At 37.8% G+C, this 17,370-nt stretch overlaps 1 protein-coding gene across 4 annotated transcripts in view; it reads right to left on the bottom strand.

The window, feature by feature from the left end:
• Window positions 1–2,127: 2,127 nt before the first annotated feature.
• The window catches only part of slc25a21 (solute carrier family 25 member 21), a 95,512-nt gene continuing 80,269 nt past the window's right edge, over window positions 2,128–17,370 (bottom strand). For 3 of the 4 annotated variants that reach the window (XM_017476755.3, XM_053682813.1, XM_017476758.3), the window contains 8 exons: window positions 11,914–11,980; window positions 10,301–10,360; window positions 8,373–8,480; window positions 8,109–8,273; window positions 6,147–6,328; window positions 4,777–4,829; window positions 4,584–4,679; window positions 2,128–2,972 (listed from right to left, as the gene is read on the bottom strand). In XM_017476755.3, the coding sequence (XP_017332244.1) occupies window positions 4,618–4,679; window positions 4,777–4,829; window positions 6,147–6,328; window positions 8,109–8,273; window positions 8,373–8,480; window positions 10,301–10,360; window positions 11,914–11,980 (697 nt within the window). In that variant the 3' untranslated portion in view covers window positions 2,128–2,972; window positions 4,584–4,617. The remainder of the gene's footprint in view (window positions 2,973–4,583; window positions 4,680–4,776; window positions 4,830–6,146; window positions 6,329–8,108; window positions 8,274–8,372; window positions 8,481–10,300; window positions 10,361–11,913; window positions 11,981–17,370) is intronic. The other variant, XM_017476756.3, reaches the window with a different exon arrangement.

Below are 17,370 nucleotides of genomic sequence, written 5' to 3'. Positions count from 1 at the left end.
ACAGTTTATCAATAAGTAAATTAAGTTGCAACGCGGTAAACATTCATATTGGTCTGATGCTGGTAAGCTGATTTTATATGACAGGAAATATGTACTGACATCACTTTTGGTTTCAGTGACCAAAAAAGTATTTCAATGTCATTGTTGTTCTCTCTGATTTGTTCCAGATATTGGCAGCTGCCTTGAACTAGGGCCTTAGTTTAGATTTTTAAGCAATCACAGATCATTGCTACAGACATTGAACGTTTGAATTAAAGTATTTCTTTTTTTAGAGCAACTTTAAACAAACTAAACAATATATCTTTTTCACATGTTCTCCAGAGCTCCCAAACACCAGCATGTATACTGTATACATGTTGTATACAAAAACATAAATCTGTCATATAAGGGGTTTGATTATAACACAATATAACTACAAATCATAGAGCATACTAATCTATTTTGCTTTAAAAAAAAAAAAAAAAAAAAAAAAAAAGGAAGCAGATGATGAAAAGGTCATTTTAGTATAAGGCTGTGAAAATGTACACACTAAACACACGATTTTAGCAGGCACAAATCTTGAATGCATTTTGCTTATGATGTATAATGATTATTTAATGCAGCATTTTTATATGCTCGCCTGTGCCTCGCACATGTGCCATGCCCCTGTGTTCCTGAATTAAAATGTAGAAAACCAACAGCGAAGTTACAACTTACCCACATGTTGCAACAGTCCCCACATGTTGCAGTGTAAACAGCTGACCCAGTGCTGCTGCTGATTTGACTTGGAAAACACCTACACCCTGGCACCGTGGTCACGGACCGTTGCTTCAGATTCGCAGTGACCGTATATGAACCACCGAAAAAGCACCACACGTACAGTGCATCACAGCCAGCACACCATTCTAGTGACGTCATTTGATTCAAATGAGGAGCTTTGAATGCCATTTACCTGTCTGCTGTGCTCAGGGACACGGACGTTGACATCACACCTGCATGGATTTAACATACAGATTGTAGCCATGTATTCGACACACTAACTACATATTTCATCTATATATATATATATCTTTGTGTGATCAAGGATGAATAACATTTATATCCATAATGTTAATTGCCAAAACTGGAGAGGACAACCACATAGCCATGTGTTCCACATTGGCTTCATTAAGCTAAGATTGATTATAAGTAGAAGAATTCACTTTGGACATGTCTTAATGTATTGAAAATTTGTGAAACAAGCTAATCTTCCTCTACAGCACACAGGAAATGCATGAGAACATGACAGAGCAAACACTTAAACTTTCATTTTACTACCATACTACCCTTAAAACACACACACACACACACACACACACACACACACACACACACACACACACACACACACACCTGTTTGGAATTAATTCATATAGAAAGCAAAGTGAAATGTCACATGGTTATCTTTAGCTGACTGTGTGCAATCAGGCTTTAGACAGGACTGTGGGTATGGTAACATTAAACAGGGTCTAAAACAATACTGGAGAACATGGTGAATGTGCTAGCTTGATTTAATAATGACCATAAGCAGACTGTTTTCCCTGGTGTATTAGAAAAACATGTTCTAAACACACACAGGTGAGTTTGCGCCTTCTAGTCTGAGTGGATCCACTTATGGAAAGCACAGCCTCGCTGTCCGTGCTGATTGCATTTCACACTGCTCGGGTTAAGAATGATAGGAAAAAGCCCAGCAACTATATACAGTGCAATTAAGTTAAAGTATGGGGTGGAGTAAAGAGGATTTTTAAAAATGCTATGAAATGCAGTCAAAATAGACAATTTCATTTTGTTAAGCCTATAAATAGATACAGAAGTTACGTGTTCATTCAATTATCTGCAGTAACTGAAGACAACCGCAAGAAGTTGGGAATTCTTGAGAATTGAATGGAGGCTTATGACGATAAATGGAATGTTCTGAAATACAGAGACTTGAATATACTCGTGAAAAGCCTTGGTAATTCATAATGTAGAAGACAAGCCGACAAGACAAAGTGACTCTACAACATAGCATTCCAGCACATTGCAGAGCTGCTGAGAGTCACTGTCTTTAAACTTCACTGCTTAGACCTGATATCACATGCCCTCAAGCAAAAAATCTGAAGTCATAGCTAATGAGCCTAGCAACTTATTGTATTATAGAACTTAAACAAGTTACAGCCATTTAGCGAGACAGAAAGATACAAACTGCAGGATACTATCCACATACGCTGCCAGCTACAGAAACAAAGGGCCGCAGTCGTTGTGTTTTCCAGCATGGCCATATCAGATGTATAAACACAAAGCTGGTTGGAAGAGAAAGTAAAATGGACAGGACTGAACGGGACTGAAACAGGGAGGGCATGGTATTTCCAGTAAGGGTACATACTTTATACTACTTGCTTAACAGATTTATTTTGAGTTCAAGGCTTCTCCAGAAGGAAAATGTCATTTCAGACAGCTTACTTTAGAACATCTGCACAACGCTATATAAAGAATATAATATTCAATATGCTTTGAAAGATTTTTTTAACAGATAAAAATGGCTCAATTAAGTTTTGACTTAATTAATTGCATTAAAAAGGCAATATTGTTGGGGTTCTAGACAATAATACAATAACATTCAAATTAAAATATAACAGACATCAAAATGAAATTTAAAGGGACACCATAAACATTTCTTTTTGATAAAACAAGTCCTTTTTGGTCTTGGGTGTACATGTGCTTAAAGCCCTTTATGTATATGTATATGTATATGACAGGGAATCAGTGAGTGGGCGTCGAGCAAAGTGGGACAGAGCAAAACAGTTTGTCCATTCATTTGTCAACATATGTGCATTTCATGGTTTTGTTATTTTAACATGAGCTGAGTTATGCTGCATCAGCCTGCAGGCTAGAAGAGCTGACTGACAGATTGTTGTTAGCTTGAACAGCTGTGATGGCTGACAGGCATCCACAAAGTTTCATCAGCAAGGTTTCTGAGAGGAGATGGAAAGGACACAAGAAGAAGAAGAAAAAATGAATAACTAGTATTGACATGATAACGTTCCACACACAGATCAATTATACATGGAATAAAAGACAGAGGAGGTAAAAGGCATTGCTATTGGAGTTGACCATCTGCATGACAATATGAATATAAAAATATACCAGAATAAAAAGCAGAGAATTTTACTTCAAAGGTCTCCAACAAACATTTCCATTAAAGACTTTTTTTCTTGCCAGGTCCATGAAATCATATACATATAACATCATATTTTAGTATTTCTTGTATTCTTTGAATGTTTATTTCCAGGAGAATGACCAGTAAGAATATGTGTAAATATGTGTACATTTAATTAATATACAAATTGCTTAAAATGTTTCCTTGTCCCCCTACAACCTCTAACCTTCATTTTTTATTGTGCCTTCATTAAGCACACTTAAAAATAATAGGACACGTTTAATTGGTTTGCAATTGATCTATGACAGCACTTTAAACAAAATTAAAAATCAAGGGCAACAATTCAAGTCCTACGATCACGAGGCATATTTAGTTACAAACATTGTGAAACACTGTAAACTCTTCAAATATCATTAACATGAAAAAAAAAATCAATATTGACCACCACATTAACGCGACACGACTTAAGTCCCTACGGAGGGGAGGGTAGTATGAGGATAGTTGTTCTGTTTTGTCCTTATGGCACTTTGTTTTTGTTTTCCATTTTCCTTCAGTCTCTTTTTGCATATTTTAATAATCTGGAATTGTGAGAGCTATGTACCAAAGACTTTTGGTCTGCTTGATTCCTTAGTAAAAAGATTTAAACACAAAAATTCAATATTTAATATATTTGAAATTCAATACTCATAATTGCTATGAAGTTCATCACATGTTAAGATCAATGTAAAATTAGAATGCTGTATATCACAGAATAAAGTGAAAATGACCCAAGGTTCCTTATAACTTACAATTAATCATAAGCAAAAGAAATACGACATACTTTTTTGCCTCTTTCACATTTTACAAGAAGTGAGTTGAGACATAGAAACGAGTATTGACTTGTGGTAAATACTGAATTATCACTAATCATCTGATACAACATCTTAACATGAGTGACTACACTTGACTTGAGCTCAACTCCACCCTCATCAGTACACTTTTTGGAGCTAAATAGGATTCTCTGGTGGTGTTCCATAAGAGAGGAAGTGAGCTTCCATTAGAAATAGTCTTATTTCTTGTATTAATGTAAGCTGAATCTGATCCCATTTCCTGCTAGTGGTGAGTGTAAAAGACTGTGGTCTTTGTTTGGGCGTGAAGTGCCGTTGCGGTTACAGTACAAGTGCATATTAACTTCCCTTAACATCGTAGCATCACAGAAATAAATACCTCATGGGAATATTTAAAAAATATACATTTCTCTCAAAATCAATGAGCAGAATGAGATATGATATGTAATGAGATATAAAACATGATTTTGTAGTTCAGGGCCAATCCTGGTCAATAATTGCTATTAAGCCATTTTATTCTTTATTATTATTATTTTTTTTATCTTAAAACACATTGGCATGATTTTGATAGCTGATGCATGCATGTACATGTAACCTACAGTGTGAAATCTGTCTGCTGCTTGACAGCTCTCATCACCAGTTTCTTTGTAGCCAGCTGGAGACATATTCATAGACTAGCAGCATGACAGCACCTCCTACATACAGACAATCACATGGCATGAGAATCAATCAACATAACATGAAATGTTATAGCAAAAATAATTCTGGATTATACACTGTTTTTTAGATTACCTGGTCCAAGTCTCATGATCTTGGGAATTAGTCCTTTGTATAATGCAAGATATCTATAAAAACAAAAATCAGAGACAATGTATGTAAAGCACAAAAGGTCGTTTAAAAAAAAAAACATTTCCATAATACATATTACCTAATGTGATCTAATACAATGGTGGATCTAATTTTCAATAGCCTTTAAACACTTAACATATCATTTACGTTAAAAAAACTACTGAGTCAACAAAGAGTATGGTATTTCCAATTTAATATGTATATATCAATGGATTGCTACAATTCTGAACACTAGTACTAGAAAAAAGGATTATGCACATGCCCCGTAATCCTTGAGCAGATACAGAGCCCTAAAATCTGGCCATGTTGTGTACCTGCCCCTAATGTGTTCAAGCTGATCTTTGGCTCAGGGTCGCCACTCTCCGTGTCCCAGCCTCTGTCCCCTGCTTCTGCTGGCGTTAATAAGGCTCGAGCCACTTCCTCCCTGCCCCGCTGTCTGATTAAACTGACCCGTTGAGCGCCGTGCACCTCGTTAGGACCTGCTTAACGACGTATCCCATAGGGACCACTAATTAGCTAGGACTGTGTTGTGTTAGAGCGTTGGACAAAATAGGATAGAGGGGGTACCCTCTCAGCACCCCAAAGCTCAAACGGCTACACTTAGTGGCTCAGTCACACACACAGAAAATGACACACACACACCCCCAACCCCACCTTAACCCAGGCCCCAACTGATCTAATAAGAAGCAGTCTGCCAGTCTCCATGAGCAAAGTAAAAGGAGCAAATCATGACCATGAAGGCTCATAAAAGCAATGAATTCACTTGCAAGCTTGTCAACCGAAAGAGACTCTGTATCTACTAAAGCAATGGCACTCAGGACCTCAGACAAACAAAATCACTGCAAATTCATTACTACAATTTTCAGTATAACAAACATAGCAGCATATCAACAAGTATAATCTTTGTTATTATTATGCTAGAAAACTCAATAAATGAAAAGAGTATAAATGTTCTCTGTATTCATGAAACAGAAAAGCAAATATCTAGCAAAATGTGAATGTGAACATTCACTAGATACAACTAAGGGTTGTTGGTAGAGAAATGCCCGTATCTCACAGGACATCGATATTTAGTGTATCAACAAAAGTTGCTTTTTGCTGCTTCATTGACTAGTAGTGAGCCTCACAATAAGGTCAGATGAGAGAAGATAAATAAAATCAATTAAGAAAAATTCTAACCCACACAATAATAACAAAAGATACCTCAGGTAAATTATTTATTAATTCATTCATTGTTTCATTTATGTGTAAATTGATCTGCAGTGTTTACCCAGTTTGAATGTCTCAGTTTGACAGCAGAAAGTAGAGCTCACCCTTCTTCACGGTACACCAGAGTCATGGTCTGGAAACAGCTCCTGTACTTTATCTCCCCTGGGACTGGCTGGGGACCCTGGATACGGCTCTTCGCCACGTCAAAGGGGATGTTCACACATGATGAGATGGTTCCTGACAGCAAACCTATAGTAAACTTTCTCATAAACTCCAGACGAGGATCCTTTCAGAGAGAAATGAAAAAGGAGATACTGGGAAGAATCTAAATTTAATGCAGAAGACCAAGATATTTTATGGCCCAGAGCATAAAGATCAGTTTCATTTCAGTATGTGGTTCTGAATGTTCGTGGCAGGGAGTTCTGGAGCAATTGCAGGTTTGTTAACATATTGTTTTGGAAAGCTGAACATGATTCTAATGTTTGTGGAGAAAATGAGATTTCAGAGCTGAATTTCAAAAACATAAACCAGACATATAGAACACAAAACAGCTGTCCACTAAAGTATGCAGTGGTTGTCCTTCTATTTTCTGAGTTTGACTTAATCATCTTCTTTGAAAACACAGACCAGCAAATGTGGAGTCAGTGAAGAGTGGAAAATGTGCCACTGAGGGGCATCCCTCTTGGCTGTAGAAACTAAATTGTAGGAGTGGAAGAGCAGTAAAGAGACAGTAAATAGAGAGAGTAACATAGGAAGGAGAAAGGGGAGGGGGTCATGAATATGATTACAACGCTGGCATGAAAGCTCAGATCATTTTATGGTAGCAGGAGGCAGATTAGAGTTTCCCTAAAAACAATGTGGCTCCTATTGGCTGAGGCACATCACATGATACAGGGTGAGCTTTGGCGATAGGATTTATAAACAGGGTTCATGCAGGCAGACTGGGCAGGCATATGGGGACAATTTGGGTAATTGGGCTGTGACTCGGCACCAGAGTATTACAGTACCAAAAAAAGGCCAGACCCATGCGGCTCTGACAGCTAATTGGCCAGGATATTTTTACAAATGACAGCAGCCTTGCTGTGTACGGCCTTTCTCAAAGCAGCGGACACCCTGAGTGACGAGCTGAATCAACAGCTAATCCAAAAGTCTGCAGCAGGGGGAGGAGCACTGTTCTGAAATGCACTACCAGCACTGGGTCTACTACTACACAGTCAACACACCATTCAGCCATTCTAGCATTCCTCATTTCAAACACACAGGACTATGGTTCTTACGGGATGCCCCCTATAACCAAATTCAGTATTAAAACATAATTGGATCACTGCAGCATTACTGTAAAAATAGCACACAGTACACATAGTCAGATGGCCATGCTTACTTGTGGCCAGAAACCACCGGAGGAGATGAATCACTGATTAATCTCGATCGGGCTACATGAATTTTAATGTCTATAGAATGACTCAAGCTGAAACCTCAAAGCCCCCAAAGTTCAGCTTTCCTCTACAGTTTTGCTCATCTGTTTGGCTCTCAGAGAGTCGTAAATATCGGGTTCAGGCCTCATCAGACAGGCAGCTTTTTAGACAATGACATTCTGAGTTCAAATCTACAGGAGGATATTAAATGTTCTGCAGCTCTTACACTGTAACTCTCCAATACTGAAACAATACCACTGCCTGCTTCCAATTAGTTAATTGGAGTTAATCTAATGCTCTAGTATATACACGTGGAGCATATGGCTTCGTTTCGATTTAACAAAATTATCTTTTGTTTGGGAGTAGAACCCTGCCGGATGTGTAATGTGAACCTTTGAGGATGTGACAGAGCACAAACATAGAAAGGATTAGTATGGTTGATCTTAGCAGCTCCTTTCCTCTACCTCTCTACTTCTCTCCCTCTCTTTTCAAACCTAAACAGCTTATTAGACAGATTTCTAATTTAGTACAGCGTAAAAATCAGTTTGCACCGTTATTACAGTACTTGCTCTATAGGTGTCATTAAAAACAAGAGCACGTCTTTGTGATGTCCGATTTATATCCACCACCCCCTAGGTTACTTTTCTTTACCTGGCTGGCAGGAAGGGTGTTTTTAACATTGAAGTAGAAGCCAAAGTAGATCATGTTGAAGACGCCATGGCGTCCCAGAGTGGAGGTCAGGCCCTTATTTAGCCCACGCAGACCAAAGCCATCTGAATTAATAATCATTCGAGCCTGGGTGAATGTGGATGGCTGCTGGATGGGAAAATAGGCAAGAGGGATAGAAGAAGCTTACCATTAAAAGTACATTATGACATTAGATCTCAAAACACTATTGTCACTATTGTCTCTTACCACTTTGAAGGAATTTCTGTCGGCCTGAAGGCTCACTTTCACTACCTCAAATGGATTAACCACCAGCGCTTCTGTTAAACCTGATCCAAGCCCAGCTAGGGAGAGAGCCTGACGTAGACAGAGAAAGATGCAAGACAGCATTTGTGTCATATACAAATACAAAGAATATAAGTCAATGCTATAGGTATGAATGTCAGACCAACACTGTAATTCATTGTGAACAATGCAACAGTGATATTACGTTTACTACGAATGTGTTTGTTCAGATGGAGGTCTTGACTTTAACCTACTAGCTGAAAGAAACTGCTTCCATCATTCATTCACACAGGGAAGAATGGGGACACAGACAGAAGACAAAGATGAATGAATTGCCTGAGATAAATTGACTGGAACAAAGATTAATTTGTCCAGATGCAGAAATAAAAGCTTAACTTGAATGGCTTGAATGATTCTCAAAAGAATTCCATTTTCATATTCTTCTAAAAGATCCCAAAGGATCTTTATTCTTAAATTAAAGGGATAGTGTGTTTATTTGTTTAACTAGTCCCGACTTCACGCAGTCTAAATTTGCATCCAGCTCTTATGCATTGTAACACAGGAAACGATTAAAATTTATAATAAAGTTAACTTCAACGTATATGCATATTAGATGCCTGGATTAGATGCCACTGTTTTTACAAATGTCACCAGACCTGGATATGTATATTCTGTGTGTATATTTATATTTGTGTACTCATGTAAATGTGTGTGTGTCTGTACTGGTGTAATGGGAAAATGTCAGGACTGTGCATGTGTCTCATTACTCTCCCTCAGTTTCTATCCCCCATCACACCATGCTGGACCATCATCTCAAACAGGCCTCAGCCATGTTTACACAGCTAGCCGTCCACTCTTTCATTTGTTATTTGTATTATTACTGCATACGTCCTCATCCATCAAGCTGAGCCGCCTCAGCTGTGCTGAACAGGAAGAGGGGGCTCTGCCACACTAATCAAACATGCCCCTTAATAAATTCTGTCCATTGCTAATGACCTTACCTATCCTTATTGTGCCATATATTTCACACTGTATAGGTAGGCACAGCATAATATGTTCAGAGAGGATGGGAGAAAGCTTGGCTTAGGGCTGTAATGGATGAGCCAGGTAAACATTTCCCATACTATGGCTGTACAAACAAATTGTATATGGGAAATTTGCAGAGCCATAGAGAGAGAGTGTGTGTGTGTGTGTGTGTGTGTGTGTGTGTGTGTGTGTGTGTGTGTTTTTGTGTGTGTGTTTGTATGTGTGTGTGTTTGTGTGTGTGTTTGTATGTGTGTGTGGTTCTGTGTGTGCCTGTGTGTGTTTGTGTGTGTGTTTGTGTGCACGCGTGTGTGCGCACGCATCTGTGTGTGTGCTTGTGTGTTTGTTTGTATGTGTCTGTGCCTTTGTGTGTGTGTGTTTGTGTGTGTGTGTGTGTGTGTGTGTGTTTGTGTGTATGTGTGAGAGTGTGTGTGTTGTCAAAGCTGACAGAGGGAGCTCATCTACTGGGCTGCAGGTAACAGAATGCTGTCACAGTAGTGGACCATCTATCACACACTTCAAATGGCTAACATACACATATTCCATTCTGCCAGCAGACATAGCAAAGCTGGAGGCAATATCGGGCTTGCAGTCATTCATTACTCTAAGCACTGGGCTTACTGAGGCAATATATTAACTGGTAATTGTACATTGTCTGTAACTGTACATGTTTCTCACCAGACCAACTTTAACACACCCTGCACAGATTTCTAAATTATGAAAGAAAGAAAAAAACACTGTATGCACTATGATCACTGGGGTGTGTGTGTGTGTGTGTGTGTGTGTGTGTGTGTGTGTGTGTGTGTGTGTGTGTGTTTATGCATATAGTAGAGTGTATGTGCATGAATTGTGCATATGAAATGACTTACCAGGCCTTGAGATAAGGTAGTGTAACTTAACAGGTTCTTGTATTGCTCAAAGGTGAAAAACTGTAGCGTAGACAGGAAAAATGAGCTATCAGTATCAGGAAGTAGACTGACTAGCATACATATATACCAACTGACATGCACGTGTGCAAATACTAACATGTACGTCCACACACAAGCGCGCACACACACACACACACACACACACACACACACACACACACACACACACACACACACACACACAAACAGAAAGAGAGATGCAAGTCATGGCACCACCCTGAGCAAACAGAGCTCACACATACCATGAAGATCCTAACAGCAACATTCTCTCACGTGCCCACACAGCATACACACTAATGAGATAGACAGCTACAGCGGCCATTGTTAAATTGTAAAATTTATATTATATTAGAGAAGAACTACTTTGAACAAGTGAAAAATTACTTCTTTAAAAATAAAACCAATAAAACAAAGGAAATAAAAATGTAATATGCATCTATATATTTTACCTGGTAAAGATAATAAAGCTGGTTTTAACAATTAATATCCCAATAGTCTCATTTTGAGAAACATTACTTGTCCAAATAGGATCTGACAGATGGTTAACAACCAATCAGAGGATGGAAAGAAAGAAAGAAAGCACTTTACAAATATGTCATTTTCATGCTCAACAGTCTCCAGAGTTTACACAGAATGGTGCAAAAAACAAAAATCATCCAGTGAGCAGCAGTTCTGCTGGCAGAAATGCCTTGTTGATGAGGAGAATAGCCAGTCTGGTTAAGCAGACAGGAAGGCTATGGTAACTCAGATAACTACTCTTTACAACCATGGTAAGCAGAAGAGCAACTCAGAATGCACAACTTGTCAAAGCTTGAGGCAGATGGGCTACAACAACAGAAGATCACGCTAAATGCTCGCCTACAATGGACAGTTCAGTTGAAGATTAGAGGAAGACCAGGTAATTATTTCCCATCTTAATCTGTCCCGTTTCGGTGAACCTGTGCCTGCTGTAGCCATTCCTCTAGAGACTATTGTGCATGAAAATCTCAGCAGATCAGCAGGAGAGTTCTAAACTACTCAAACCAGCCCATCTGACAACAACAACCATAGCACGGTCAAAGTCACTGAGATCACATTTTCCTCCATTCCTATGTATGATATCAACATTAATTGAAGCTGGTGGCCTGTATCTGTATGATTTGACACATTCTGCTGCTGCCGCATGATTGGCTGTTTAGATTATTGTATCAATGAACAGTTGTACAGTACAATGTAACAATGTAACAATGTACAGTTTCTATTAATGTTCCTATTAAAGGGTATGTGATAATATACATATTTTTATATATCATATACTATACTATAATCAGTTATAGCTAACTTTCTTCCAGCAGTATGATCTGTGATGCTCGAGAAGCACTGGATGGCATGTAGGTCAGTACTGAAGGTCCACAGCAAATATACAGTGTGAGTATAAACAGACCAAGAAAGCTTGTGTTTGATCCTGCATGCTTCAGGTGAAATACTACTGACTGCTGCAAGGAGGACACATCCGTGTCTATGTTTGTGTATGTTGTGCACATCACTAGTCTGTATTCTAGGACAGCATTTACCTTAACAGCTCTCTTGGGCGTCTCAGCTAGAATTGGTGGCAGGATTCCCTTGTAAAAACCATGCACTCTGTTAACAGAGGGCAATTCATTAACACTCAAACACAGGTATGATGAGTACACACAGAGTTCATTTTAGTTTAAATGAATTCAGGAAAGAGAGAGAAGTTGATCAAGGAAATATGCACAACTATCCAAACATTTCACAAAAAACGCTTAAAGATCCGTGAACACCTGTTAACCATTCAATCCTAATACATGTTTACATAATTCACGAGTCGTCAAAATGGAAGGGACTTCCACAGAAATGTGCGCTGCTGACCAGATGTTCTTAGAGTGAATGGAGGACGCCACTGTTCACGTACAATTAACCTATTTCAACTCAAACACACCAATTGTAAAATCGCATTACAATAAAGTAATGTTGTACTTAGTACAAAAAACACCAGGAGTTGTCAGTGTACAATGCTTATTTTAAACAAAAGAGTGAGAAATAGATTAGCAATCATTATCACCTGTTGCCAACAGTAGCATGGTAGTCAGTTTCATTGCGCCACTTCTATGGAAAACCACCCCTATCATCACTGACACATACTGCTGACAGTATCTTGACAGAGCTTCAACTGTTCTTGTCTGTTTGTTTCAAGGCAATTGTTTCCTGCCTAGAAACAGGTTCAGCAGGTTCAACTTAAGCTTCAACAAGCAAAAACTGCTCTGCAAAGTGGAAATAGTGGACATAAAAAGCTCATCACTGCAATAGGCAAAATAGTTGCAGCCTCATCTCTAAAGATTTCAGTTTAGTTTGATTTACAAACATACTTAACTGAAATAACAACACATTTCATGAAAAGAATGACATTTGATAAGTACATTAATTATGAGGGCTAATACAAACCTGCAACAGACCTAACCTGTATTCGACAGTACAGGAAAGTTATTAACAGCTGAGATAGTTTAATGTAGAAAAACAAATTAATAAATGAACACTAACTGTTAGAATAATTTTCCCTGGTGAGGTTACACTGCTTGGAGTATATGTTTAAATAAACATAACTATTAGAAATCTCTGCATATACTTTAGCATGTGTAACAGTAAATGCATTTTTGACTGCTTACACTGCAATTGCCAACTCTTTTACCGGTAGTTAATATGAAAATTCATAATAAGGAATTTATTTACAGTCTTGGTAAACACACTACTGTTAACAGATTGTAATCAACACGAGAGAAAACAGCAATGTGTGTGTACCAGTAATCTAAATATTCTTACTCTCACTCTTCTCAAGCAGACTGTCCCTGTTTAGACAGCATGTATATACATTTCTACAGTTGAAACCTGACTCTGTTTTCTTAATCTTAATGTCAGGACAAGCCTGAGCACGGGAAACTCCTCTCTCAGTGTCTGCAACAACACCAGTGTGGGCACAGACGAAAGTTAGAGTTTAGTCAGATTACTAGATGTCAAATGTTTTTGTTTCTCATGTTTTATTTACTCACTAATGATTAATTATTGCCACAGACTAAGCAAAATGATATGGAATAGCAATTAATTAAGGAAGCTTAAATCTTAGTGGAGTTTATTAACTGCTCACTCTCAGACCCTAATGAGACTCTAAATGAGTGCTTTATTAAAGGCAGACACACTTGCAAGGTAACCTTTTAAGCCTATAGATAAAAGACTCATGGTGCTAATATTAACTGTAAAACATAAGTGAGTGGTGTGCTACAAGTGCCTAATTAGAGTAGCTGAGTAGACTTTGACCGTTTCCTATTAAACTAGATCTAGATTGTTCCAATAAAATAAAGTCATTAACTAAAAATAATAGTAAACATTTCTCAATTCATTTCTCAAATTCACTGGTAAGATTTTAATTTTTCGTTTAAACAAAAATGCTAAAGCATAGGTTGTTCAAAAGATTTTGATGGGCAGTGTATATCACAAGATTTTACACATACACAAAGTAATAACATTTTCACACTAATAAATGCTGTACAGTATACAATACCATACAACTCTATTTTGGTTTTATCTGACCATATAACCCGATCCCATTTGAACTTCCAGTAGTGTCTGGCAAACTGAAGATGCTTGAGTTTATTTGTGGATGACAGTAGAGGCTTTTTTCTTGAAACCCTTCCAAACAACTTGTGTTGATGTAGGTGACTTCAGATTGTAGTTTTGGAGACTTTCTGACCCCAAGACATAAATAACTTCTGCAATTCTCCAGCTGTGATCTTTCTGAGATATTTTGGCCACTCAAACCATCCTCTTCACAGTGTGTTGAGACAATATAGACATGCGTCCTCTTCTAGATTGAGTCATAACATTTCCAGTTGACTGGAACTTCTTAATTATTTCCCTGATGGTGGAAATGGGCATTTTCAATGCTTTTGCTATTTTCTTATAGCCACTTCCCATTTTGTGAAGCTCAACAACCTTTTGCTGCACATCACAGCTATACTCCTTGGTCTTACCCATTGTTATGAACGACTAAGGGAATTTGGCCCATGTGTTACCTCATATCTATATGCCTGTGAAACAGAAGTCATTTTTGAACAATTTCCTGTTCCTAGTCACACAGATGTACTAAAAAAAAGTGTAAAATATCAAAGAGAGAAGAAGAGAAAATTCTTCAAATATATTTTTCTCATACGAATTCATAAGGGTGCCAATAATTGTTACACACCTACATTTAACAAAGATATTTTGGGGGGATAAACCTGTGTTGTGTTTGCAATTGTTTAATATCCATGAGAGCAAAGTATTTTTGTGAATTGTTTTAACAAAAGATCAAGAAGTTAAACAAATTTTCACAGCCTTCTTTGCTCATATTTACCATGGGTGCCAATATTACTGGAGGAGACTGTATATAGTACGAATATCTGTCATCTGTGTTTAAACAAACAAAGCCCAAATTCTGTTAAAAACAGATTGGGCCAATGACAACCTAATGCCAGATCTAACGGAATACGTTCCAGGAGGAGCCAAACTAACCTTACAGTATGTTCAAGTACATCAGAAGTTAAATACCAAGGTTGTCCAAGTCAGGTAGGTTGTGCTAAGTGTAAAAACGAAAGAGAAAGAAGGTGGTGAGCGGGAAGGGTTTTTAAGTAGCAGATCTTTAACATGTTGATACTGAACACACATTTGTGGACAGAGAGGACAGTGTAGCGTGACTTCTGAGTGTGAAACCCACCACACAACTATATTGTGAAAACACAACCCAGTAGAGGTCAACAGAGATGCTCTCGGCTGATTGCTTCTGGGTGTAAATATTGTTGTTTCTGCAAACAAAGATTGGTCGATAACTTCAAGTTCTACCACAGCCCATCCCAAAAGCCGACTACTCCCTCTGACAAACAAATCGCTCGTTCACTGGCATGTGTTATATCGCTTTTCTACCAGTTTATGGATACTATGGCAGCAGAATAGCTGCTACACTGAAAGAACTGACTGACAAACCTTCATGAGTGTGCGAATGTACGTCAAAAAAAGAAGCCCCTTCTCCGATGCATGCAAACTCGCTTTCCGGGAGTGGTTAGTCTGAGAAATCATCAGGTGGTGAGATAAAGCTCAGATTTGTAACACACACACTCAAGACCCCATTTGACTGAGCCTGGTTTGAATGCTGATTTGACTCTAAATGTAAAGCACACGCAAGGTCTCCACTAGGCCTTCGTAAACAAATCCATTCCCATTTAGGATCTGTGTGGGTCCAGCTGCCTGTGTTTGTATAGGTGTGATTTGTCTTTGATTTCCATAAACCTATTTTGTCCCATTCAACACGGAGCCACATAACTCATCATAACAAAAAGGGAGGAAGGAAACAACGCATTAACCAAATTGGATAATGAGACACATGTTTGATTCCAGTCTAGGTTTGGATACTGGCTTCAAATAACTAATAGACATTTCTCTTTAGTATCTCTCAAGTAGGCATGATCCTATGCATGTGCATGCTGCAGCCCAGGTGCCCTATACTCGACCAACAGCCTGCATGCTTCATCTGCAAATATTACTATTACCTAAAGGAAGCTATAACCTTGTCCCTGGCCAGGAATAACACAGAATCATCAATCAAAATACAGCAAGCAGAGACACAGAAATATCTAAATGTTATACCTGCCAAATACAGTAAAAATAGAAGCGAAATAAGAGTAGCAAGTAAGAGCTTGTAGCTTTATCATCACTTGCACATGTTTTTGAAAACTAGTTCATGATTGTGTAAAGGATGAGAACATGAAAACCAACGTTTAAAATTTAACTTGAGTAGGTAAAAAAGCACCAAAATAACTTGCTATGTGTCCAAAATCCATTGGTTTCTTCAAAAATTACATTGAGTATATATTTCTTATTTAAATATATATATTTTTGGCTGAAGTTAAGCACAAATGATGCAAATATTGTAACATTTAAATACCATTATTTACACTCATGTCAATGATAATATTGGTAACCTTTGAAATGAATAAAGTGCTATAAAATCTTTCTGACCAAAAACTTTTCGTCTTGTTGGTTGACTTCAATGCGGGTAGCTTTAACTGCACTCAAGGCTAACAATGTAACTGGCTTCAAAGCAGCAGATTTACTAGAAGGTTGCATGCTAAGAAGCTGGCATACGTAAAATGCCAAAAATGCAATAAAAATAGGGATTAACTGTCAATCCATTTATTCAGGGTCATCAAATAATTATGGAGAAAATAGAACTACCGATTTACAATGTTCAGTTGTAAGCAATTGTTATAAGCAACTCTTTACAATGTTCAGTTTTCAGTCGTGTAGCGGATTATTTCATGTATGTTGTTCAATAACTAAAAAAAAAAAATTCAGCTACATGCTTGAAAATTGAACATTGCAAAAGTGTATAGATATGTAACTAATGTTTTTAATATGCATGCTGCTAATAAGTAGCAAGAACAAGAAGTTTAAAAGGATTACATACAGTATTAATACACGAAATGTATTTTGAACATTAGACAAATCTAATGCAACACCTTTTATATTGATTTTGGTATTCTAAATAATGAGTTAGAGGTTGAGAATTTAAAAATACTCATGCAAAATAGGACTTTCTGCACATTAAATCCTACACATTAATTCACACGTCTGCCTTCAGCCAGACTAAACCACATACACTATGGCCAGATTAATAGATTACAAAAGTGCCTTGGGCACTGGCAGCTAGCTTGACATCTTAACACATTCAGGAACAATTGAACTGTCAATCACCACATACAACATATAATGTGAAATAATTGTGCACAGTTTACTAATGTTAAGTACGCAATATATTTCTATATTATTACGGTCTTACTTGATGTGTTACACATTCCAAAACATGTCGTCATTAAAGCTGTGATCTCATCCTCAAATGGATCCCTTGCTTTTAGATAACTGGTATGTTGAAGCAGAGAGGTTTAATATTTCTACTGAAACAGAACCTAAGCGAAGACAAAGCA

Source organism: Ictalurus punctatus, chromosome 9, assembly GCF_001660625.3.
Source record: "Ictalurus punctatus breed USDA103 chromosome 9, Coco_2.0, whole genome shotgun sequence".
Classification (NCBI taxonomy): domain Eukaryota; kingdom Metazoa; phylum Chordata; class Actinopteri; order Siluriformes; family Ictaluridae; genus Ictalurus; species Ictalurus punctatus.
The sequence above is the reverse complement of the archived record's forward strand: the minus strand, read 5'-3'. Positions and strand labels throughout refer to the sequence as shown.